The sequence below is a fragment of the Struthio camelus genome, chromosome 17, assembly GCF_040807025.1.
Source record: "Struthio camelus isolate bStrCam1 chromosome 17, bStrCam1.hap1, whole genome shotgun sequence".
NCBI classification, from domain to species: Eukaryota; Metazoa; Chordata; class Aves; order Struthioniformes; family Struthionidae; genus Struthio; species Struthio camelus.
This window is the reverse complement of record NC_090958.1, coordinates 10,489,647-10,514,841: the sequence shown is the minus strand read 5'-3', so window position 1 is coordinate 10,514,841 and position 25,195 is coordinate 10,489,647. Positions and strand designations below refer to the sequence as shown.

The window sequence follows — 25,195 nt, the reverse complement described above, 5'->3', positions numbered from 1 at the left end:
GTCCTTCATAATTAGGAATGCAGCAGACTTCTTTCAGCTACATGGATTGACTCAGTTTTATTCAATACCAATTCTACTATGATTTGAGCTCTTGAATGGGGAAGACTACCTTTCACCAGATCTGTGTTACTGAGAGAGTGGGGTCATGATTCCCCTGACATGTGAAAAGACTGTTGGTCTGATTAGAGGAACCACAAGAGTTCCTCCTAACCAAAGCAGAAATAACAGACCACTGCTGTGCTCTCAGAATGACCAGAATAATCCAACAGAAAACATGCTCACACTTCCCAATATTATCTGTGAGTTATTTTTAGGGTGTGTACAGACTGCCTCTTTAAAAGCACTTTATTTGCTGAAGTTTTATCAAATAGCTCAAAATGGGAAAGAGCTCTATAAAGTAGAACTCATTTTAACTACATGTATTTTAGGAGATTAGTACAAACAAAATGCTTAGCAACATTCTGAAAAAAATCACACATGAAGTCAAATTCAGCCCACATACAGAAGTTTCCAGGAGCAACTAAGAGCACTGGCTTTTCTCTCTGACCTTATGAGAGAAAATAGGCAGGAAAATAAATTTAAATTGGCATGAAAAGACAGCACAAAGATAAGTAAACTCAACAAAACAATTAAAAGCTTTTATTGTGATACCTCAAGTAGATACAATATAGTGAAACAACAAATGATGTACAGTATTGCTAGGACAAAACAGCAACACAGCCATGTCACCTGTAAAAGAAAGCATTGTAAAGAATTTAAGAAACAATGAGGCACAACTCAATTGCTGTTTATGACTCATGCTTTAGGCCTTAAACCATTTGTAACAGTCCTTTTGAAAGAAACCTCTGAAACATCTGTTCCTTTTGCTGTTCATACTGCTGTTTGACTTACATGAGTGCTAAATGAAGTACAATAAAGCATTCAAAAAGTTTACCAACAATTTGACAGCTTCTTCCATTCATCTCCATTATCAAAGAATGGAGGTGTTAGAATTTGGTTTGTGACTCTCTAGGTATCCTAGTTCAGGTAGAACTGCTGTTGCAGTCGAGACTGCCGAGATAAGCATGCAGAAAAACCTCTTTAAAAGCATTATTTGGAGGGAAGCATGAGTCCAAACACAGTATGTAGTATTAACTCAGTAACTTGACATACCAATAAATATGGATGACCATCTGGTTATGGACATCCTGATGACTGTTTGTCAGCACTTCTGAGACCAAATTTTAATTCAAATCAATCTAATTTCCCTTCTCCTATATATTGCTAAAAACTGCAGGCATGCAAGGCACACCACTCAGATTGGCAATTAAACTAGTCCTTGTTAGTGGGACATTAAGACCGAATTATAACAGACTTTGTTAATATAGTTTATCATTGTATACCTCTCAGTGAACAAGGAAATTCATATGCTGGCCCTCTTTATTGGCAGATAAAGTTACTGAGGTTAGGTTGATGTGTCAATTCCTCCCTATTTTCTGCAGCTATTTCATAGTAAGTTTTGCAACTTAACAGGATTTTTGTAGATGGCAGCACTGCCTTTCATTAGTTAAAAAGGTGCTTAGAGTGATCAGCCAGAGAAATAATTCTAGTGTTTTGGAGGCACACTCAGTTCTGGAACAGTAGTAGTGTCTGTAGTGTTACAGACACTATTTTGGACCCAAAGAGAAAATGTCAGATTACAAAAGTCACATCAATTAATGTTTAATTACTTCAGAACAGGAACAGCTTTAGAGGTTCAGAGGAAAAAAAAAATCTTTCAATACACATACATTTTTGCTAGCAAATTCCTATGCATCCCAATGAACATTTCTAAGCCAGCTCATAGTCAGTTCATTTGGTCCAAGAAAGAGCCAGCAAGAAACAAAGGTTCACAAAAGCTTTTTGTTACAGTTTGTAAAAAAAACAAAATACAAAATAATTGTTAAGACCAACAATAAAAATAACCAGTACAAGTAACAAAAGTGCTCAAGTAGGAGGGGAAGTAAACTTGCCCAGAGCAAACACATACAAACTTTAAATATAATCTTTAATATATTACAAAAATTGGTTAGAGGGAAAATGCTTTAGTAAAATTTTCTTCAAGTAAGTTTCTTTCAAATGACTGCTGGAGGGTTCAGTGACCAGACTGACCTCCTCGCATCAGCCAGCAGCCATTACTATCTGGATTCTACTTTCACCAAAACCAATAACAAGAATTCTCCAAATCTTCACAAAGGGAGAAAATAATTTATTGATGCTGCTAAGCGACACAGGAAAAAAATTCACACATTCCCTCAATAGAATGAGCTTAAAGAATTGTTACATGGTAGCATGTAATAGCAATTCTGTATTAGTTCTACTCTTTACTCCTTCTAAGCTTCCACTCTTAAAAGACCAATGAGAATATTGCTTTATTTCATTCTCTTAAAAGCCATTAATATCACATATAGATCATTAACTCCTTATGCCAGTAGTCTGAAGTTCTACATGCTAAGCACTTGATGAAGTCCCAACCTTTGGCATCAAAGTTAATTAAGGTTTTGGTGAAAATGTCCAGTTTGAAATATAAATAATGCACTGAAAAAAGAGGTTGAATTTCTAAGTAAGAATCAGACTGTTACAGACAGCATTAACTCCCTAACAAGATAGCCAAAACCACAACTTTTTAGAGAAAAATCTTTAATATTTTACATATTTTAATTAATTCCAACTCTATTGAAAAGCAGCTATTTTGTCTTCAGTCCAGTGTACTGCTTCAATAAGCCTGTAGCCAGGAAACAAAAGCCCAAAGATGCACAAACTTCATATAAGCCTGTTCATAAGTATTAACATTACAAGTGGACTTTGAAGCCAAACTTTGCGCTGATAGTAGTGTTAGCGCTTTCCTTGTTGGCAACACACATTACTACAGAGGAAAATAAAATCCCAAGGATTCCAGGTCAGAAAAGATCAAGAGGCAGGCAACACCAAAGCCCATCTTGCATCAGTGACATTGTTAAAAAGGAGACTTTATGCTTACAGATAAGATCAGGCTTAAAGTAGTAACATATAAGCCACAAAATCTAAACTGGACACTACTGTACCACATCAGGTCTTTGGACTGAAACCCAATAGCTTTAACTACTTCTTTAATTTTAACATTTCATAGGCATAGATCATGACAACATCTTGAATGCAGTTTAGCCAGCCTGCATCATAGATGAATGCTTACACACTGCAGAACTCCCTCCCTCCCTCTCCACAAAGATACTGGAAAGCTGGTTTTAAAAATCTGTATTGCCCCTACCCATTGGCATAATTTTTAACATGACAAAATTTCTAAAGTGCAGTAGAGTTCAGAAAGCCTACTGGAGATTCCCATAACCAGAACAGCAGCAGCAACGGCACCCATGACTAAGCTCCACAGGCGCCATATCAGAATTGTTACTGAAGGAAAAGGATTTTTTATTGCAAGGCTTCCATATCATTCGGTTATAGTACTTACGTAGTGTTAAAGGTTTTCCTCAAGCATTACAAGGATTTAAATACAAAAGGTCTTCATAGACCGTTTAATTTGAAAATAAAGTTAAACTTACACAGAGCACTTCTTCCAAAGTTGCTGAGAACATGCATACACAGCTACCAACAGTTAATATTGTGCATACACTTTCTAAAAGTTTCTCTCCTTAGTCATTCCAGTTAAACAGTGGGAGAACAAGAGAGAAGGGGAGTTTTATATAAATTTGTTATAAAAAGGTACTTGGGGGTGATTTAGCCAGCAAACCAAGAAACCCCTTTCCCCTCCCTCACATTTAAAAAAAATCTTGCTTTTCTATTTTATGGGAAAAAAATGAATCAAACTTCCCTGCCTTATTACCCCTCTTTTTTAAAGATAATATATTAATTTTCATCTCATAGGCTCTGGCCATTTCTCACAAAAATAATCATTTTTGTTCAAATGTAGCAAAAGCAGAACACAAGTTTTTTTTTTATATCAACCTCTTTGTCCAGCGCATTAGGGCTATATAGCTACATGGAACCAGCCATAAAACTTTACCGATGCACAAGTCCCTGTTACTGGCAAAGGTACAGTACAGTACCAAAACTTTTTTTAAAATACACTGACTAATTTTTTTTATCCAAAATAGAAGATGCATATAGTTTCATGCCATTTGATCTTGCAAGCTGTATTTTTATAGATTCCTTCCTTATCCAGCAAACTCCTTAAGTAATGTTTTGGTCTTAACTGAACGTATTCTACAGCATTATTGATTTAAAATCCTTCTAAGATATTTCATTAAGATACCAAGCCATTAGCATATCCCTTCCTAACAGAAAAGTTAAGATCTGCTAATTTCAGTCAGTGCAATTGACATGTTTTTAAAGTGAGCACTGTACCTTTAACCAACTCGCCTACAAGATGTACACAGGTTGTGGTACACTCAAATTTAAAACAGAAATTAATAATTACAATACTGCATCCCTTTCACTGCCAAATACATCAGAAATTGCTACATATAAAAAAAGCACCCCATCCCATACATTCGTTAGGACTGCTCAGATATAGAACTTCTACAGGATTGGAGTGTAGGTGTTTAGGCAAGAAGCATGCACAGCAAAAGGTAGCATTAAAGGCATAGGTCAGAGATAGACGCTAACTGGAAAAATCTGTTTTCTATTAGTGAACTGTTTCTCTAGAGTTTGAGAGAGTTTAGAAAAAGGTCATCCAAAAAGTTCCAAAACAACCGTTCACACAATAATACACATACAAAAAGAGGGAACTTACACAAGGAGAAAAGGCAAACATGGCCTGAAATAGCCACTTACACTACACTACTCATTTGTGAGGTTTCAGAGTTCAGTGATATTCTCAGGGCCACTTTAGCCAAGATCTTCTTTTACTTTGCGTTAGTCTTTATAAAGCACGTCCCACAGAATATTGTCCAAACTGAAGGAAAAACGTTATGATTCACTCCCAGCCATTGTCTTTTATCATGTGGGCAAGTTCAATGATAAATTTTCCTTCTTTGTATTTCTGACTGCTCTCAAAAGCATGTTCCTAGAAAGAAGGAAAAAAGATATTGAAATTAATTTTGACAAGCTAAGTATTTTAAATATCAAACTTGCATTAAAAACAAAAGCTAGATACACTGGCGCCTACATTTTGTGAAGCTGTTGGAGTTGTGTTTATTTTCCTCCTTCCTGCATGAAGCAAGCTTTCTGGATATATGATTTGTCTTTTGTATTACACACAGTCCACAATATCAAATACAAAAATTATATGCATCATGATATAATTAAGTATGATTCACCTAAATATTTTTTTTTATAACTACTCCAGGCAGTCTTTAGAGCATCCAAGAACATACTTAGGATAATTCAAGTGAGAGTCACACTTCTCTGGAAAACAACAATTTACTTGGTACTTTTCTTCAGATTCAAGGTCTATGCATCAGTCTGTTTATATACTATGAAATATAGATTCGCTGAGGCAAATCTTCCCTAGAGAAATTCTGACTTGGGCTGTATTTCCTCATCCTTCTTCTGTAATTATTTCTCAACAGATCTTAACTGTACATCCTAAAGTCACTAGGATGCGAATTATTAGCAAGCAACAACCAAAATACTGAGTATCTTCATCCTCCTTCCATCCTTCCACTGTTACTAAAAGTATAGATTTCACAACATAGCCAGATTAAAAACACTAAGCCAATCTTGCATGGGCTTGTAGGGCTGATGATTGATTATCTTGAAGCCTCAAAATGACTACATAGTTTCTTCCATTCTGTGACTTGACAAAGAACACCTATCTTACAACCTGTACCTGACTGAGTGAATGAGAAACTTCCTTAGGCTGCTTTACAATTTCTTTCAGAGATCTGTCTAAAGAAGTACAGTTCCTCTGACATCTTAATAGATAAATCCATGGTAATCTCATACCAAGCCATATACCCACAAGAAACGGGTCAGCAAGTCCCGAAGGGAGAGGTAAGAATAGCAGCTCTTTTCTAGCTGTTGGCACCCTGTTCTACACGAGGTCCCAATGATGTCAAACCAATGCATGCTCTCAGGGCACTAAGCAGAGAGAAAATTTTTCATGCTGTCTCCTATGCTGTACTTAATAATTCAGGGTTTTGCTAGAGACAAAACAGCCTAGAAAATGTATTGCCTTTTGTATTGAAAATAAAATAGTACAGCCTATTTAACCTCTTTATATATAGAGGTAAACAGGAAAAAAACACCACACTTGAAACTTTGATCCTTCACTTTCTTTGAAGTGTTTCGCTATTGCACTAACGAAGGCTTTTACTATCAGAACAGTAAACATTCTAGTTAACATCCTGTCTTTATTATGCAGGATCGGGGTACGGAGAAGGAAAGAGAGGAAGAGGAGGAGTAAGTTTCTCATAACCACAGTCAGCAAATCCACTGTATAGCACATCTTGCTTTAGATCTTTCCATGTTCTATCACTGTTTTTTAATCAAAGGACGGGAAACACAGTGCTCAGTTTCCTTACTCCCAAAAATAAGGGAAATGAGAGAAACTTTGGAAGCTGTCCTCTATAATTCAGAGGGAATGCATTAGGCCCACTTCTTTCTAGAAGATCTGAAACTGTACTGAACCAGTGAAAATTATGCGCACAACATCCAGAATCTAACACTTCAAAGTCTCAAACTTGCAAGAGTGGTAGAGACAACTTTTCAAACCACAGAACCAAATTCATATTAGTTGTAAACAGGGAAAAAGCGCTCAGTACCATTTATCATAATTTGCATTTCTGGTCTATGAATCAACTTCCAAAATCAAGAAAATTAAAACCTATTCAGACAACTTTTCCCATCCAGTTCAGTGTATGTGGCTGGTAACATTCCAAAAAGGTACTAGAGAAGTAGTATTAGATAGCTGTAAAAGCATACATAACTCATGCTAGCTTTACTATCCTCCATATACATCTGCTACAGCATTCCAGATTTAATGGAAGCAAAACTATACTACTTATTGTCCAATAGATGGAAAAGCACTAGACCCAACATCAGCTAAAGTACCAGTAACACCTAGCCTACTCAACACTTATCAAAGCTTAGGTATATTGCTTACATATTTCCATCCAAGAGTGGTTTTACAGTTTTCACAATAGATATCTGCTACAGCATGTAAACCTGTCAGAAGGACTCTCTCCTCTGCTGGACCACAGCCCACATTTACCCTGCAAAAAAGAGAAATTATTCTACATTTAAAAAAAAAGAAAGCATTTTCCTGTGGTTAATCTGCCACCCACCTTTCTTTTAGAGGACAAAAGGTTAGTTAAAAAAAGTATATACATACATAAATAAGACACATACATCTGCCTATCTTATTCAACACTTAAAAATAACTTCTACTCTTACACTGACCTAAAGGACAAGAAGTTTGATTGGCAACTTTCATTTTTCAAGTGATTGGTCTACGTTGCTCTGTTAGGGAAGCTTACTCCCATCAAGCAGGACATGTTAAGTATTTAAGCTTTCAGAGAACAGAACACTAAGCAATAATTGAATACCTCTTCAGTTTCAGGCTTTTCTTCAAAAACAATTTGTGACCTCCAGAATAGAAGCCTGTACCAGTAAATCAGCACCAGGAACTTAAATTAGAACCAACTTCAAAATAGCAGCAAGGAAAAAGCCTCATAAATATTTCTTTGCTACAAATCAGCAGACAATGCTATGATGAACAAACAGCAAATATAAAAAATAAGCTACCCCATGAAATATTCCATCAAAATATTTTTTCCTGACTAAGAGTCTATACAGGAAAGATCAGACAAGACTAAACAAAGTTTGCAGATGGCAAAACTTTGTTCTTGTGTAATGCTATTTTTGCTGTTGTAGTACTAGATTCTTAGTACTACAACTGTACTAGAAGTCCCAAGTCTCCACTGAGCAACTCCATATAAAAGGAACTTCAAGAATTTGCAATCAAATCCTTTACCGTTCTAGTTCCATTATCCTGGTCTATTATAGACCAAGTCACTTAACTGCATTTTTTTCCAAATACTGTAACAAAATAAACAGGTTTAAAATAAAGACAAAAATGCAATTCTACATATTAGAAACTTAAAATACATCCACAGCAAATTCAAAGAAAGCCTTGCACAGCACATGCCTAAAACTGCAAATATTAGGCTTGATTAGATCATAAAGACCTTTTGCCTCTAGTAGGTTTGCAATAGTCAAGGTCATTTAAGACATACTAATTGTAATGGAACATTAGCCTGTAAATGTATCTGACTATCACACTGAAAAATTCTCCTTTAGACTATAGCAGAGTTGTCTACAGCAGATTTAGTCATGCAATGCACTTGGACTTCTAGAATATATCAGAATGGCAACTCCTGCCCAAGATAGTTATCCTTACATACACAAAAGGAATTTTACATTAACATCCTCCTCCAAACCTTCGGCTGTTAATAGAATTGCTTAATATACAAGACAAACTTATGTGTCTAGGGCATTTAAAATCAACTCAGTGGCTTTTTACTCACCAGCAATAGCTATTAAAAACATAGTTTAAAAGAGCAAGGAAAATCGCAGTTGCTAATTCCTACTGTTTTCCACTTGCGGAGCACACAAAAAATTACACTCTGTAGGCAGCATGCTTAACTGTAATAACATATTCATACAGAATTAAAGAGGTACTTACACAGAATTAAAGAGGTAGGCTCGTCCCTGGCTTCCCTGGAAGGACTGCATGAAAGAGTGCATTTGTTAAAAAAAGTTCCAGAAGGGTATGTTATTAAGCATATAAACTTAACACAAATAACATTTCGGTTGAACTACTGGAAGTTTAAAGTTACTATGTATTATTTATAGGAAGGCCTCATCAGCATCAGTTTTACCCATGTTGTATTTTAGCAACTGTTTTAAGTGGTTAAATATTCTTGTTCAAAATAGCTGACAACCATAATACAAAACAAAACATTTTTCCCTACCCTTCTCAAAGCTATCAGCTCTCATTTTCCTAGAACACCTTTCACACTAATTAAAATAATCTGCTCCTAAAATCAGCTCAAAAGGAGTTTAACTTTTCTTCTCCCCCTGCACCCCAAAGAACGCAATGGAATTCAAATATAATTTGAGGGAAGGGCAGCACATTCTAGATTGAGCATAAAAATGGAACTCTATTCAGAGACCCTTTCTGATCAATTTATAAACAAAACAAGTTGATTTTAATAAAATGATTGCTACCATCAAGTGCCTAAGCACAACCAGGTGTTTTCAAATCTCTCATGCTCTTGCAAAATTACGGACAAAGATGACTCTTCAACTTCGTTGGCTGCATCTACACTCATGTTCTAGTTCAGAGCAGTATCACAGTTTTGATGCAAAAGCCCTAATCAACCCTACTTACAGCTTCGGTCACTTTGGTCTGCAGAGCGGTTTTAGCGCATGTGAACTAAAACTCCGTTCCTTCTGAACTGAACTAAACCAGAAGCTTTTCTACCATGCACGCTAGCAACGACAAATGCTAATGAAGACTCGGGGGCCTCAACCTGTGACTAGTCCTTCAGACAGTCCTGAGCCACAAACACACTGGCCACATTTGTGGGCAGACTAGATCCAGGCCTAGGTAAAACACTCAAAACGCATGTAACACCGCTGCTTTGATCTATTGATTTGTTCCTTCTGTATCAAGGTACTTGCTAATTTCGACATGGCCATTATCTGCCATTCAAACCAGATCACGTTTAAATGGACCTTTTCTTCTATCTCTCTGCAGTACTGTACCCACAAAGACCTCTAAACTTTGTTATTTCAGCCTCCCCAAGCTAACCTAGTTTCAAAGAACAAGAATCATTTTCCCCATGCTGAAGAGAAAGTGCAATTGTTTTAAGAACCCCTGAAGTTCTAACTCAAAGATCAATTTTTTTGAAATATACATTAGACCAGCATTAAATGTTTTTGGAAAAAAAAAAAATCTCACCTTCAATATTTTTGAATGGTTTTAGTAACATTAGGCATGGAACCTGAGGAAGAAGTACCCTCCCACAAAGGATCCTTTCTGACATATATTTGGAGTTATATAATCTAAAGTCACTTGGCATCAAAATAGATGTTTTCCCAGTCTAATGATTAGCAACGTAACATCAATATAACTGTCATATCTACTTAATTAGAACACAGTTTGCAAAAAAGACTGTCAAAGGGAAACAAATTAACACTTTGTTCAGTACTAACAAGATTATACTACTGCAAAGACTGTCAAAAGAAAATCATGACTCTAGACAACTGTAAGCAGCACCAGTGGCAGACTAGTTGCCTGCAGCCTTTAGCTGGTCATAAAATCTCATCTTAAGATGAGCTCTGCTTAACAGCTTGCAGTATTACCATTTCATTTTATCAACCATTTAAGAATTACTAAATTTTACTCACAGAATATATTTCCCCCCATCTACAGCAGAGATGAAAGAAAAGGTATATTCTCCATTATCCTACATTACAAGTCTTATTTTTCCACAAAGCAAGGAAAAGGATAAGCTACGCAGTACAGTGAAAGCTAAGACTTGGGCTACTGTTGACCCTGAAAGGAGAGATCCAGTTGAGTACAGTCTTAACCACCATGCCAGGATGTAATCCTTATACTTTCCCTCAACCTACCTGAAAAAAATCCACTAATTCAATTCTCCTGATACACATAAAAACACATCACAACAGTAGCAGAGTGGTACAGAAAGTAGTCTGTAGTTTCTACAGAATAAGCAGTGCTTTCTAGATTAGAGTCCACGTCTCGTAGTCAATACAGAAACAGAGAACACTTAGTAAAGATGAAGACAAGAACTGTTCATGCATGCTCTCAAACATTAACAATTAAGTTCCCAGCTTGAATCAGCTTCAAATGAATTTAGACAACTGCAGTTGTCCTCCCTCCCCTCCCCCCCCAAAAAGCACAGAGGAAACACTTAAGGTCCTTTTATTCATGAAAGGCTAGATTTCTTAGTGCCATGTATGTATACTGAGAAAAATCTTCCAAAGCATTGGTTGCCTAATAGCATTTCACCTGGAGATTTTTGTGATAGACACAAACTGACAGACAACTACATGTTTATCACTGAACATTATTTTTAAGTTACTGTAAAAATTCTTATGTTGAAAAGTTGCAGACTTTCACCTTATTCTAAAAACTTCACTTTGCAAATTATGATTCACAAATTAAAGATGGGCCAAGAAATTCACTCTATTAACCACATGCTTCATCTCACAGCAGAGTAACTAGTTCCTCTCTTTGCATGCAGTTACACATATCAATGGCATACAAGTTGATTTTTTGTCCAGTCTTACACAATCACATTATAAGCAGTTCCAGTGTAAGCTTCTCTCTTGAAAATGAAAATGTACTCAATATTCCATATGAAGTCTTACAAGACTGACCATAGCATCACTAGTACCCTAATACATCCTCTGATGATCCCTAGGACTGCATTTGCCTTTTTCCATGGCCATAGCACAGAGATTATCCAGAAAGTTAGAAAGTTATGGGACTAATATGTGGGGCAGGGAGGGGAGAAACAGCAACAGCCTTCCCTTGTGACAGTGGTTTTAGAAAAATCTATTTGTAAATGCCCCAACCCAAAGAACTCTACTACCTTCTCTAGCTTCCTGTGTGTAGAGTCTAGATGGTTCATTTGGTAGCGTCCCTCACATATATACAGGTTTACAGGGTATACTTACATGCCATAGAACAATTGTTTCTTTGTCCAGCTGGGAGGACTTAGCTCCTCCACATTTACATCACTCAGATAACCTGACAGCAATCTGACAGCCTGCATTACTGTGTTCTGGGATACAGAACTTTGGTCTACTTAGCTCAGTCTTCCTTTAAAGTCACTGTCAAATCACAACATCTGTGTGGCATTAGAGTATTCAGTGGTCTGCAATCCATCATGCAGAACTTCTGTATGCTGATTGAATTAAAAGCCCTGTAAAGATATCAGTCTATATTCCTGGACCTTTTGATTTTTCTTATGAATTTCTTTTCTCAGTACTTGGCAGTCAGTTTCTTGTTCACATGAAGAGATTTTTTTCCTCTGAAAATCATATTTAAACAACACAAAAAGATATACATCTGTCACATATGCATATTTTTGACCACAGAACACTGATTAACAGGCAGGGTTCCATCAACTAACAGGTATAAGAAAGATCAACCATCACAGTTCTGTTTCCTCATGCATCCCATGAGCAGAAGTAGACAGAACACGACTCACTTTGGCACTTGGAACTGCTTGCTAAGCTTGGAACTCAATTATAAGCAGAGTATTTTGTATTACTGAATGAACATTTGATAGTGAACATTTGTTTTTACTGTCAAAGTTTCTCACTCTGTGCCATATGATTCAGTTACACTGATAAGAGTCTTAAGAGGCTGACAGGTTCAACTCCTTGCATGTCAACTTCTCAAGGAAAATTGAAGCATTTTAAGTGGCAGTGCCAAGAACTAAGAGCCATAATTGTTCAAAACCAGTCTCAAAGAGAAACTGTACATTCACAGGATAAGTATACCTATGCAAATGCAAACTTTTAATTAGTAAGATTTGTTCAGCACTTCCAAGACTGAAAGCACTACACATAAGCCATTATAATTAAGACATAGCATACTATTAAAACTGTTGTGTCCTCAATATGTATTTAATCCACTAGAGGCATGAGAAGATAGAGGGAAGGGTAACCAAGGGTCATCAATTATGACTCACAGCAATTAGGATTTTCACTTAGAAAGTAAGCCATCTGCCAGCTAAAATACCCTTAATTAGAACAAACATCCTTTAAGACTGCCTTTGGTCCTCAATATTGGTTTATGAGTAAACTTTTCCCTAGAAAATCCACATCTTTAACCATCCAGTTCTACAGTCAGCAGGTCTACAAAGATCCGTAAGCTCTTCTCAATCCAGCACATTTAAAAGCCTCTAACACGTCTGATGGTGTAGACAAAATAATTCAAGTGTGCTCAGGAACTATACTGAGGTCCACAGTAATAGTAGTTTGGTATTATTTGATCTTTTAAAGTCCTCCAACAGAACTATTTGATATATTTTATAGTAAAGAGGTTTAAATGTTTCACTTAAACAGTAGGCTATACCTGCGGAATTAGATATGAACTATGCTCAAGTTACATGGTCATTTCCTGTAATACCATGATTAGCTTTAACCAAGGAGAAAGTGTCAATTAAGCAGAACGCATATGTACTGCCTTAAGACATACCTAATGGCACAGGTAGGAGAAGGAAACATACTAAAAAGCTTATGTCATTAATTATTCCCCCTAGATGTGATGCACTAGAGATTAGGAAACGCGACTACAGACCATGCTCCACAGAAAAGGTCTAGAAAAGCTGCCAGCTTAGCCTGTATTAAAGGTATGACAGGCATTATTACAAGTCAGGATAGCACTAACAGCACCATATTCAAGCACAACTTGCAAGCTATTCATTATGCTGAGAAATAATTTTAAAGAACAATGAGAGTCTCCTTTTTGTTTCCTAGAATTTCCTTTACAAATTAAGATGTATCAACTTGACTTAGTATTCTGAACAAATATGCAATTCAAAGAAATAGGACTCAGTAATACTTTCAGACAACAGTATTCTTAGGGGCAATATCTTACAGTTAAATCAGGAATATATCCAAGCGCTCTGATGTCTGAAATTATCTTCTGAATAAAATGCATTAGAGATAGTAAAGAGATCTCGGCACTTCAAGATCAGCAAAATAAATTCAGAAAATAAATTTCACTGACTGTTGCTTACATTGAGTTTAATCAAAAAAATTAAGATTTATGCCATCTGTTATTTCTCTCGAGATCTTTTGCAAGCCCACTAGATCCAACTCCTTTATATAGAAGGGAACTAGAGATAATGTTGTTCAGCTGCTTGTTAGGCAAGTCCTAGATGATTCCAAGACAAATCAATATCAGAAAACAAATGTTTAAGAACATGTTTTCATTCATTTTTCTACTGATTTTAATAAAAGGAGCCATAATATTCAAATGTAGAGGGCAACCTTAAAAAATTAATCCTAGAACTGCATGTTCGCAGGTTTGACAAATGATATTTCCAGAAGTGAAGACTTTGTCAGGCAGGAGAAGTTATCTTAAGCTATACAGCATCTTGAATGCATTTCAGAAATAATTATGTCACAACACTCAGAGCAGAACCTTCCCTTTCACTCTCCAGCTCCTTTAGGCTCTCAAATCTCTTACTGGATGCTTTCCAAAGATTCTAGTTTTTGGAAGAGAAATAATCTTCCCCCAACAGAAGAGAACAACAAAAACACACAACCCAAAAACTAACAGCTTTTTAGAATAGAAAATTATCACATTTATGAAATTAGAACCATTTTCAAGTTTTCCAGGAGGGGACTAAAATGGCCTTCAAGCACATAACAGGTCCAACCATCTTTCCAATTATTATTTATATCATAAAAATTACAGATTATATTGGATCAAGCTAAGAACAGCACATTTAGAGACAAACTCATGAAAAACACTTGAACTCATCAGTTAAACAGCAGCAGACAACAAAAACAGACTTGCTAAATAAGGCTAAAATTGTTTTGGCATCTACTCAAGCCAAAGACTTTTTCTTCTCATCAACAATAAGAACAAGTGTACTAAATGCCTTGGAGAATTAAACTTAATCACCAAGATTGCTCTTTTATCCATAAAGTGCAAGGATTTCCCAGTGAAGTCAACAACAGTTACACATACCCTGCAGCAGAACTTGTTCCTGAAATTATTTACACTCCTAGTCTTGCCTATGGCTTACCTATGCCTTTTTCCTCTGCTCAGATAGGCTTTGCAATGCATGAGACAGGAAAGTGACAGTGTTTACACAGATGTCTATACATAATCCAGATTTCCTTCCATCCCTAGCATTAAGGAGCACTGTAAGACAATTCAGTAGTCTTTCAAGCAGATCCACCTACAGTAAGAGCATTATCTATTGCAATATATCCATTAGGTTATCAGGTTTCTATTAGATATTTGTAACTTATTGGATCTTGCCTGAACTTCTGCACAATTATTGTAAATCAGCTTGTACAAGCCACTGACATTCTTTCACTTAAGAGTTCTAATGATTTCAAAAAGAATGAAAGATTCTTATATTCCAAGATTTAAATGAGCCAGTTCAGAAAAACTAGCTTGAGCTTTCACATCCATTACTAGTTAATTCAGTACAGTGGGTTAAACAGTAGATTGATTTAATCTACTACTGAAATTAGACAGACCAGGACTACAGCTAGATGGAAAGCCAAAGACAGCGAGTTAGTTGTGTGACTGCTTACTCACTCAGAAGTGAGTTAGAACCTATGCTCTTAAAGCAACACTTTGCCTTGCATAAAATTACTGCTAATTATCATTGCACATTCTCTACCATTTATGACCAAATCAGACTAAAGCTTTTTCAAACCAAAGCTTTTCATAACACTTGTTTTAGAATTGCTTTAAAAGCCGCATATATACACCATTTTGTACAAGTCACGTAAGTGGTAACCTCTCTGAAACTTCCAATAGCCTTGTAGAAGTTCTCAAGTTTGAGCTACCAAAACACATATGACAGTTCATATTTTTTACTTTAAAAAGTGTACTGCATAGTCTGTTTTGTGCTATTTGAACATTTAAAATCCAAGGAATGCCTCCTATGGCATCAACTTTTTGCCTTGTTCTTTATGGCCTGTGGTTATTTTCTGATAGAAACTGGTCATTTTTTCCCCTCTGTACATGTACTCATAGTAAGATAATGATTCTAGAACAAAAATATTTGCTTCTTTAAAAGGAGAAAGCTGCAGGTTCTTCCCTACTCTTCAGAATCCCCCTGTGTTCCTTGCAATAATCATGCAAGGAAAGAACTTAACGTTAACATTTGCTTCAAAGCCTTTGCTAAAAAAGCAAATGATCCAGCACTTAAGTCTGTTAACACAAGTCATAACTCACTAGTTTTTAGTGGGTATTTAAATATCACCTCAACATTCCACTTATTTCAATTAAACAGTCATCTACATTGTTATTCTATTATTACATAATCCTTTAAACCAGTGTTTTCCCAAGAAGGCACACGTTATTACTGACAACTGTTTATATACATGTTTAACTGCATGGACTCTTTGTGTAAGTCTGTTGTTGACCACCTCCTGGTTCAGGACTCCTATTCCTAGACAGCCTTTCTACCATTCCTCCCCCTTCTGAAGGGCTCCCAGACATAGAAAATACCCAGGGTTAGAGAGGAAATAACTAGTTAACATTCTCTAATGATCATTAGCATTCAAGTGGGTTTCAACCCACCCATATGCAGCGTGTTCAGTCCTTTCATTGTTGCAAAAAAAACCCTCGACCTATGGATGAAAGTGACTTCACTTGTGCTGGCACCACATTTTATAATGCCTTAGCAGACTAGGTTCTTATTTCTAAGCCACTTCCAAGATTCTTGGTTGCCATTTTATTATCAGCAAGGTCACAAGAAAATTTACAGGTAGAGGAAGAGAAAGAGCAGCTTCATGACTAATTTTAAGGCAAGAAAGATATCATGCTGTTCACAAAGAATAGAAGTAAAATGAAAGTGTGATTCATGTACACTTGCCATTCTTGCCAGACAGTTGGCAGCAACAGTTTTCAAAAGCAGAAGAGTTGCAACCTATATTGAAGTCTAGTAGACTGAAGTCCAGAATCAAAGGGGAGACCGACAGAAGAACGTACCACTTTTTGCTTTTCTATGACAGACCAACATCTAAGAGAAACACCACCCATTTCATTGCATAACTTATCTTTTCACTTTGAAGTTAAACATCAGTGCTTATGCCTGAAAGTGCATTAGAAAGCTATTTGCAGCTGCTTTAATTTGAGGATTGACAGTGTATTTCAGCTTTTTCCAGCCAGGCAGAAAAAGAAAGCCACAGACACTATGCATCTGGGAAACAAACAAAACAAACTAAACAAAAAAGCTACAGTTCAGCTAAGTATCAAATACTGTTTGCCTTGTTTCTGCTGAAGAATATTTGTAGAGCTTGGGGTTTTGGAGTGGAATTCTATAGCTGGCAGTTGAAAACAAACAAAGAATCTGTAGCCAAAAATTATATTTAATAAAAGTGAAACTCTGGCAGACACTTAAGTTTAGCCCCAACTGTGGGGACAGGGAGGAGAAATTAAATTGAGCAGTCTGATTCTCTGCTCCATCAATAAATCCAAGACAGCACAGGAAATATGCAGCACAGTATAGAAAACGAGCAGCACATGACACTTGCATACCCCAATAATACCAAGACAAACCAGATGGAGGATTTAAAAGCATTGGTTTTGAAGAATTTTAGATCATATACAATCAACTTGCTATGCTTTGAACGGTTTCAAGTATTTTTGCTGCAGCTGGGTAGTTATTTATTGTAACTCAATTTCAGAGCTAGTTAGTATAACATATCTACCTTACTAACTTACCTTCACTGCTACCTTATAACATGATGTGCATTAATAAAAGCACTTAGTGGAATACACACTTCAAAAGGGTACTGTATTAGAGAACTTCGGGGAAAAAGGTTCACAGGAAAAGATAGTTCTGAGTCGTGTTCATTTGTTAGTCCTCTTGGAATTCTAACAATAATTTCTACCCATGCAGGTTGTCTAGGATACTACCAAAGCTTTTAATTCCTAGGTTAACAAGTATTTCAATTTAAGTTAAATGAACGCTTATTTTCTCCCACCTTCCCCCACCAGGAAAAGCAGTCTTTGTTGTTAATCTTACGATCCAGCTTTACCTAACTATTGATTTGCAATTGCCTCCATCAAAAGAACTTCTCCAATGTAGGAATACACAAAGTTTAAAGGTGGTTTTTTTAAAGCCTATGTTCCAAAGAGAAGTACAATGGATAAGCAATTTTAATTTTACAAACATACAAAAAGATACAACTCACATTTAAGTGTGCTTTTCAATCTCACACAGATCTAGACAATAGAAAGAGGCGAACAAATCTAAGTTCACAGAACCGTGACCAGCTGTCAAATAAGCATATGGTCAACCTGCAAACACAGAAACACTCCTATCTTGCTTTCCTCAACAGAAATCATTGGAGCCCAGATTAAGGCAGAAACATCCAAAACCTCTCCCAATAGTATACAAACCACTCACAGATTGAAAAATATGTCTAGTAAACATAAATATTTAAGAGTTCTTCATGTGCTCTGCAGTTTCCCAATTGAAAAATCTTTAATTCATTTGAAGTTATTTTTAATTTTGAGGTCATAATATGAACATATAATTCACTTTAAAGGCATATTCAAAAGACACATCTGACCAAGACTCCCAAGACCTTGGAGCGTGCTGGCCCATGCAGGAACTGTAGCAGTTTAGCTGTACAGCATATGAAGTCCAAGTCAACTGAGAGTTGTATATTTAGTATGTGTATAGATTTTATTTTCTTGATAAATTTATACAACCTTTAAGAAACAGTTAGCAAAATTTCTTGCATTCTTCCTGTATGCAGTATCAATTCCTACAACCTAAAGTTCAGGCAAAACATAACTCCTCCCACTAGTTTTAAGCCCCAAACATGTAGTGAATAATGAAGATATTCCCTGTAACTTAGAATCAAATGTTGCCAGAAAGGTCATCCCTAATATTGATATTTTTAGATCAAGATGAAAATAAATGAAATTCAAATGTATTCACATATACTATCTTAAAGCTTCTCTTGTTTTTGGTGAAATTAAGAAATACAAACAGTCACTATAAAGTGAGTGACAAGCTTTTTTCGTTTAATACAAATAAGAGGGAAGACTTTTTAATATCTTAACTGGCTACATACATAAAATGATGTGAAGTTTCGCATTTAATGAGTTAATCTCCTATTCCATGCAGTAAGAGTATCTCATACATATGCAAAGATGAAGGAAGGAATTGATTAGGGGGAAGGGAGCAAAGGGAGAACAGAAGAAAGAATAAGCAAGCTGTAAGATGATCCCTACAAGTAATATAGCCACAAACTGACTCAAAGAGCAAAACTGGTGACCAAAAGATGCCTGAAGAACTAAATAAAGATCAGAAAGGTTAGCAACAAGAAAAACTGTATGAAGCAGGGAGGGGAAGCACATTATCTTCCAGAGGGTTGTCCAGAAACAAGTGAGCTGCTATGCTTTCTCCTCGCCCAAGAAAACCTGAACTCAGAAGCAGCAGCTTTCTCGCTCTCTCTTCAGCATTCAAGAGCAGCACTACCTCAGTATTGCTGCTGAAGACACAAGGAAGCAGGAGCAAGCAGCAATAAAGGCAGTTATAGAAAGGGTTTAGCTCTAACATTTTTATTCAGCAAAATAAATTTAGTGAAAGCATTTTCTGAGATAAGGTTGAGAAATGGCTGAGTGTTTTCTCTGGGATGTCACTAAGAGCAAATTCATCAAGAATTTATTTTGAAACAAAGAATGAACCAGTCCGTCAAGTATTTATCCCAAGCTTCAAGTTTTCTTACATATTTCATACATCAAGTTTTGGTTTCTTGCAACAACAGGAAAGAAGGACAGGCCTAGCCTGTGCAAAGGATCCACACATCCTCTAAGTAAGTTCAGACAGTCCAGCTATTCTGAATCTCTCATGCCAATCATTTACTTTTGCTGTATACTGGTTTTCAAAGAACACCTTGACAGACTTCATAATTTCAGTGGGATGTTTTAGTAATAGTTTTGTGACCTTCAGTCAAAGAACATCAAGAGTAATCTTTACCTGGAATAACCATGACCAGAATGATTTCCTCACCTTAAGCTCCATATTTTCTTCAGACAGTTTCTGTCAGCAGACTTCCGATATAGTATCTCTCACATAGTACCTACCTGGCAGTAGATTCAGGCTGTGAGTATGAAATATGTTAGATCAGCCTTTATACGGCTCATTCAAAAGTTTCCAGAACACATTCAGTCCTCAGTACACAACATCTATGACCCAAGAATGAACTGCGAGAAGATACTTTGTGAAATATTCATCAGATTTGCAATCCTTATCTACTGGAAGCACTCATACAATTTTCTAACTGAAATTGTTATCGTAACTCATGAGGTCTCTAAACAAGCCACTTGCCTTGGAGATCAATTCATCATGATTGGCTAGATGGGCTCTGCAGTGGATACAGCTGTAGGTTCGATGACAGTTCGGCAGGTAAGCCTGGAACGTTTTTGATTTTGTCATTTTTACCATCTCTGCTGCTGGCTCCTCACTCAGCTCAGGGCTGGCACTTGAAGAATTACAACTTTGCTGAACACGCTGACAAAAGAAACACTGGAAAATGCAAGCAAAAGCCGTCGTTGTTCTGGAGTGTGTGTGGCACTTTCCACACAGGCGACAGAAGAGAAACAGTCACAACCTGTAGGTGAACAGAGCAGAACAGTTAGCAGCTTTACAGCAAAGCCAGGATTAACTTGTTATTCGAGTGTTTTAAATGCAAAATGAAGTGTTACTTAGAGCATAGTTGTCTGGCTATACTATAGTCACCTTGCCATGAAGCTTCTTGGATCAAGTTGTTTCCACACAGAAACAAGCAGTTCTGTTCCTCCATTAGTGGATTCAACTCAAGCACATTTCTAATGAAGGAGATAAACAACTCCCCATGAAACAAACATTCTACAAGGTACCATGTACACTCCTTAAGATACCCATGCACCAAGCGCTACACTAAAGAGAATTGCTTAGCAGTTACAGCAGAAAGGCAGGGCATCAGAGAAAGTTAGTTTTCTTTGAAATTCCACTGGTCAGTTCCAATATGGCAAGCAACAAGGCACCTTGGGAAACACTATGACCAACATAATAGATATTTACACCTCAGTTTTCAGCAAAAGATCTTGCTATATCACATTTGGCTTTAAGTCAAATACCAAGTAAGATGTTGCTACCCAATTCAAAGATCAGGGTATCTTCCTCCCCCCTGTTTTAAGCTCAGTAGAGCTACACCTTTAAACAAAGACCTTTTGACCAGTGTCCTGATCAGAGCTAATTAGGTGGTACTTCACTCTACCAAAATAGTCTTAAGGGATGCTACTGAAATCAGAGTCAGGTGATAAAAACTAAATCCTACACAAAGAATACACAATTGCATTCTTAACCCTCAGAGGGCCTTTAAGAGACACTACATGCACAAACAAAAACAGCCACACTTTCCAGCTGTGTTGGAAAACCAACCTTTTGAAGTTTGCCTGAAAATTATAGATACTCAGTAACAGATCAGTAGATACTTAGTATGAATAAAGGTCACCAGTTACCATGCTACATGCACCAAGCTAATGAGCAATCCAAACATGAAAACTGCACAGTCACTTGTGTCATCAGCTATCAGCTGACTGATACAGTAGGTCAATAGCACAAGCACTGAAATGAGTGCCAATATAAAGAACTTACAGCATCCCGATCCAGCTATTAAAGTGAGCAGACAAAACAGCTACCACAGTTGTAAACTGTATAAAGTGCAGCAGTTCACTTTCTCAAGGCTTCTTTTGCTCTTTCCTAGAAAGAATAATTTTTAAATTATGTGGCTTTCATTATCTGTTCTTTGTATTACTTGTCTCTTATTGCTACAAGAGAGTTAACTGCATGGCATGCCTAATGCAAGGGACAAATGCATCAAATTTCAAAATGGGTTTTTGAATCTCCAGCTTATCGTAACAGCAGGAGGAAAAGACTCAAATTATTGAAGAGCCTCCTACAAGAGTTTCTTAAAGAGAATTGTAAAGGAAGTGATGAGCCACATAAGACATGGGCAGAACGTATGCAATCCAAAAATGAAGTGGCAAGGGGAATAAGTAGCCTCCCATAGCACATATTTACAAGTCAAGTGACTGGGCTTTCAAGCATTAATATGGTTGAAATATTAACCTAGTTAGCATGGACAGCAAAACTTTATGATCAATATAGTAACATAAACATATTTATTATACTTCTGTTATTGCCTCAAGACATTTAAGTACTATAATAAGTGCAAAGGGAAGAGTGATTGCAGTGTTTGGGAGAAGCAGCTTGCTTTTGTACAACAGCTAGATATTAAGTTACATTTAAAGATTTTGTGAAGATATTGTGAAGGCAGGAGACAGAATGCACAAGAAGCTCAGTCCTGGAAGTTAAACATGAGAGTCCCCTTTAAATGCACTGCTTGAACACTTATGTTAGAAATCAATATAGACCCTGTTTAGGTTTTAAAGTTCTGGGTCCAATACAAACCTCATTGTCCAGATTTCAGCTAAATTTAGAAACATCACACAAGTTGAAACAAAAAAAATCAGGGTTTCAAAGTGAAAAACACAATGAATAAAGAGGTTTTGACTTTGGATTAGACCCTTTATAACTCTGACTGAGACAAGAGAGCAGTTTGTGAAACTCTGGTAAGTTAAATGCAAGAGGAAAACATTCTTCAAGCCATTCTGATAAATCCTTTTTAATTTGTATTTTTAAGGTCAAACTGGTCTTCTACAGACTTGATATATTGACTCCTTCAACTACAGGAGTTACAGCAAAATCTTCCACAGCTCTTGACAAAACTATATTTGCTTTTCCTTTGTTCAAGAAGAGGGTGATTCTAAGTGTTTGGTATACACTGTAATGAACAAAACACACATAACTTGTTTCTTTATGATGTTAAAAGGCAAGCCTCAAAACACGAAACACTTTAAACTTGTAACCAGAGCTCTAGTAATGCTGAGCAAATCCAATTTCACTTCTGTCTGACAGTCTTGAGCAGTAGCAGTTTTAGTTCCTGTTCAGGATTCCATGGAAAGCAGGGTATCTTGCAAGATCTGAGGCAACTATTTATACTTGGACAATAGTATAGTTTGTGCTTTAGTCATAGAAATCACAGCTAGTTTTCCTGAAGATCTTAGGGAACTCAAAAGAAACTGTATGATTAAGTGTGAAAACAAGCATACAACTTGCTGTCTAGCCATTTCTAGACTAGCATCCAAATATCTGGATAACATATTTGTACTTACTAGTCTAGAAGAAACATGAAATTTTGGAAGTATTAACAGCATTCACTGTAGACTTGCAGAGCCATGAGAAGAGACCTGAACAAAGCATTTCAGCTTTCTTGCATTGGTTTTAAAACCATGTCATAAGCACTACATATTACGTGTGGTTTCCCCCCCCCCCCACACACAACACAGCTCTAAAACAGACCGACTTCAAGAGAACTCATTTGTTTTTAAAACACCTCACGTAGAAGTATTCCCACTTCCAATTAGGGAACTACCGAACTGAGGAAAAAAAACAACTTCAGGATCAGCAAGCAGCTTTCCTAGGTCTTCGGAGACTGCGTGTCCGAACATATTAAGAGGGAAGCAGAAGCCGAAGGCCCTTTCCGAACAGCTACACGGCGGCGGGTTGCGGCGGGGGGCTCGCAGCTCGCCCCAACGCCCGAGCGCCTTCCAGCCCGCCGGCACCTCCCCGCGGCATGACGTCACGGGGCGGGGCGGCGGGGCGCAGCCAATGGCGCGGCAGGGGCCGGCCCGCGCGGCTCCCGGATGTGTAAACAAACAGCGCGGGGAGCGTGGCGGGCAGGTGCGGGCGGCCCGCGCCCGCGCAGCCCGCGCCTCGCTCCGCCTCACCCCCCCCTGCGGCGAGGCCGCGCCACGCCGCGCGGAGACCAACCGTGACTTTCCCCAGCCCTTCAGCAACAGACAGGCAAGTCGGAGCTGTTAGTACAGGTAAGCAAGCTCGCATCACTCGTTCCGTTGAACGGATTGGGTAGTGAGCACCTGCCAGAAGAGCAACTCCCTGGTCTACAAGGGGGTTTTCACCGCACGAATCACACCAGCTGACAGAGGGGAAAACAAAACGAGCAAGCCAAACACACAGCCTCCCTCGTGCTCCCTGGCTCAAAACAGCTCACACAAGCTAAGCTGCAAGAGTCTTCACCTAGCTCCAGAAAGCTAGGTAAAGCCTATACACACACCCTTAATAGGATTTTCCTGAAGTAATCAAGTCATAGTTTAACAAAGTTATTCTAATTGTGAGCCGAGCATACTGGAGCGTCATTTGCATTTTAGATAGCAGATCTAGAAATTAACAGCAACCGAAATGCAAAGAGAAAGTTGCGGGCAAAGGCCGATGTTGGTCTCCTCGCTGGGAAGGGGCGCGCTGTTCAGCGCACGTCTCTTGAAGCGCTCCTCCCGTGCGCCAGGGCACAAAGGCGCAACGGCGGTGACGCCGTGCCTTTCCTCTCCCACTTGCAACAAACCGTATCTGCAGGACGGCGGTTTGTTTTCACCAAACCGCCGGCGGAGAAGAGCCGTGCGCGGCCGCACAGACCCAGACTACTAACTCTTCCAGCTCCCTCGCTCCGTGCCCGGCGAAATCCAGGCAAGGAGCCGCCACAGCACCCCTCGGGCCCCCACACAGGCGCCCCGGGGGAAGGGGGCCCGGCCGCCAGAGGGAGGAAGAAGGGGGAACCCATCGGTCTCCGTCGAGCTGAGCTCAGCCTTGTTCCCCCCCCCCCAATTATGTAAACCATCACAATCCGCCCTGTAATAAGGAGGCTACAAGCAAGCCGGCAGCGCTGCCGTCATTTCCAGGCGCTATAAATAGAGCCCGAGCCCTCCTCCCGCCAGCAAAGTTGCCTTCGCGGCACCCCGCCGGCTGGGGGGTGCGACAGGGGGCTCCCACCGGATCACCATTCCTCCCTACTTCCCCCCATCACCTGTCCCCCCCCCCCCCCAAAAAAAAACCCACCAAAGAGGGAGAAGGGCCGGCTCCCTACGCGCACCGAGGACTCACCGCTGCGCTGCGCCGGCTCCGCTCCTCAGCCCGGACTCCGTGCAGTAGCGCACCCCCAGGCCCCTCTCCCTCAGGGGGCAAGGGTCGGGGGGGGGGGAAGGGGGGGCAAAAAATATATATCTCCACGCGGCCGCCGGCTCACGGAGGACGGTGCTCGGGGAGGGCGCTAGCAGCACCAGCCCCTCATCCTCAGGCCGGGACCGGCCCCGGGTGCGTGCGTGTTCGCGTTCAACGGGGGAAAAAAAATAAAGGGGGGGCGGTTTTCTTCGCTTCGAAAATGCCTTTTCAGTGGCGGCTGCAGCCAGACGACCACGAGTCATAAGCGGGGGCTGGGCGCGTTTCTCCCCCGCTCAGGGCCGAGAGGCGGCCGAGGCATCCTGCCGCTCCGCGCCCGCCACCGCCGCCTTTGTTTTGTTTTCCTCGGGCTCGCTGGCTGCGGCGGCCGTTAAACCTGCTCCCAGCGTCGGCGGCAGCCAATC

At 38.7% G+C, this 25,195-nt stretch overlaps 1 protein-coding gene across 3 annotated transcripts; it reads right to left on the bottom strand.

The window, feature by feature from the left end:
• Positions 1-612: 612 nt before the first annotated feature.
• On the bottom strand, positions 613-25,195 carry YPEL1 (yippee like 1). 3 transcript variants are annotated; one of them, XM_068911411.1, is made up of 6 exons: positions 22,934-23,375; positions 21,354-21,458; positions 20,043-20,325; positions 8,639-8,682; positions 7,058-7,166; positions 613-5,017 (listed from the first exon to the last, which is right to left on the bottom strand). In XM_068911411.1, exons 3-6 carry the CDS (start codon positions 20,157-20,159, stop codon positions 4,928-4,930), a joined length of 360 nt encoding a protein of 119 aa, XP_068767512.1. In that variant the 5' UTR covers positions 20,160-20,325; positions 21,354-21,458; positions 22,934-23,375; the 3' UTR covers positions 613-4,927. The 3 variants fall into 3 exon arrangements, with proteins under 3 accessions (XP_068767512.1, XP_068767511.1, XP_009665046.1); XM_068911410.1 differs by lacking the exons at positions 21,354-21,458; positions 22,934-23,375 and adding an exon at positions 24,717-25,195; XM_009666751.2 differs by lacking the exon at positions 22,934-23,375 and having other exon boundaries at positions 21,354-21,638.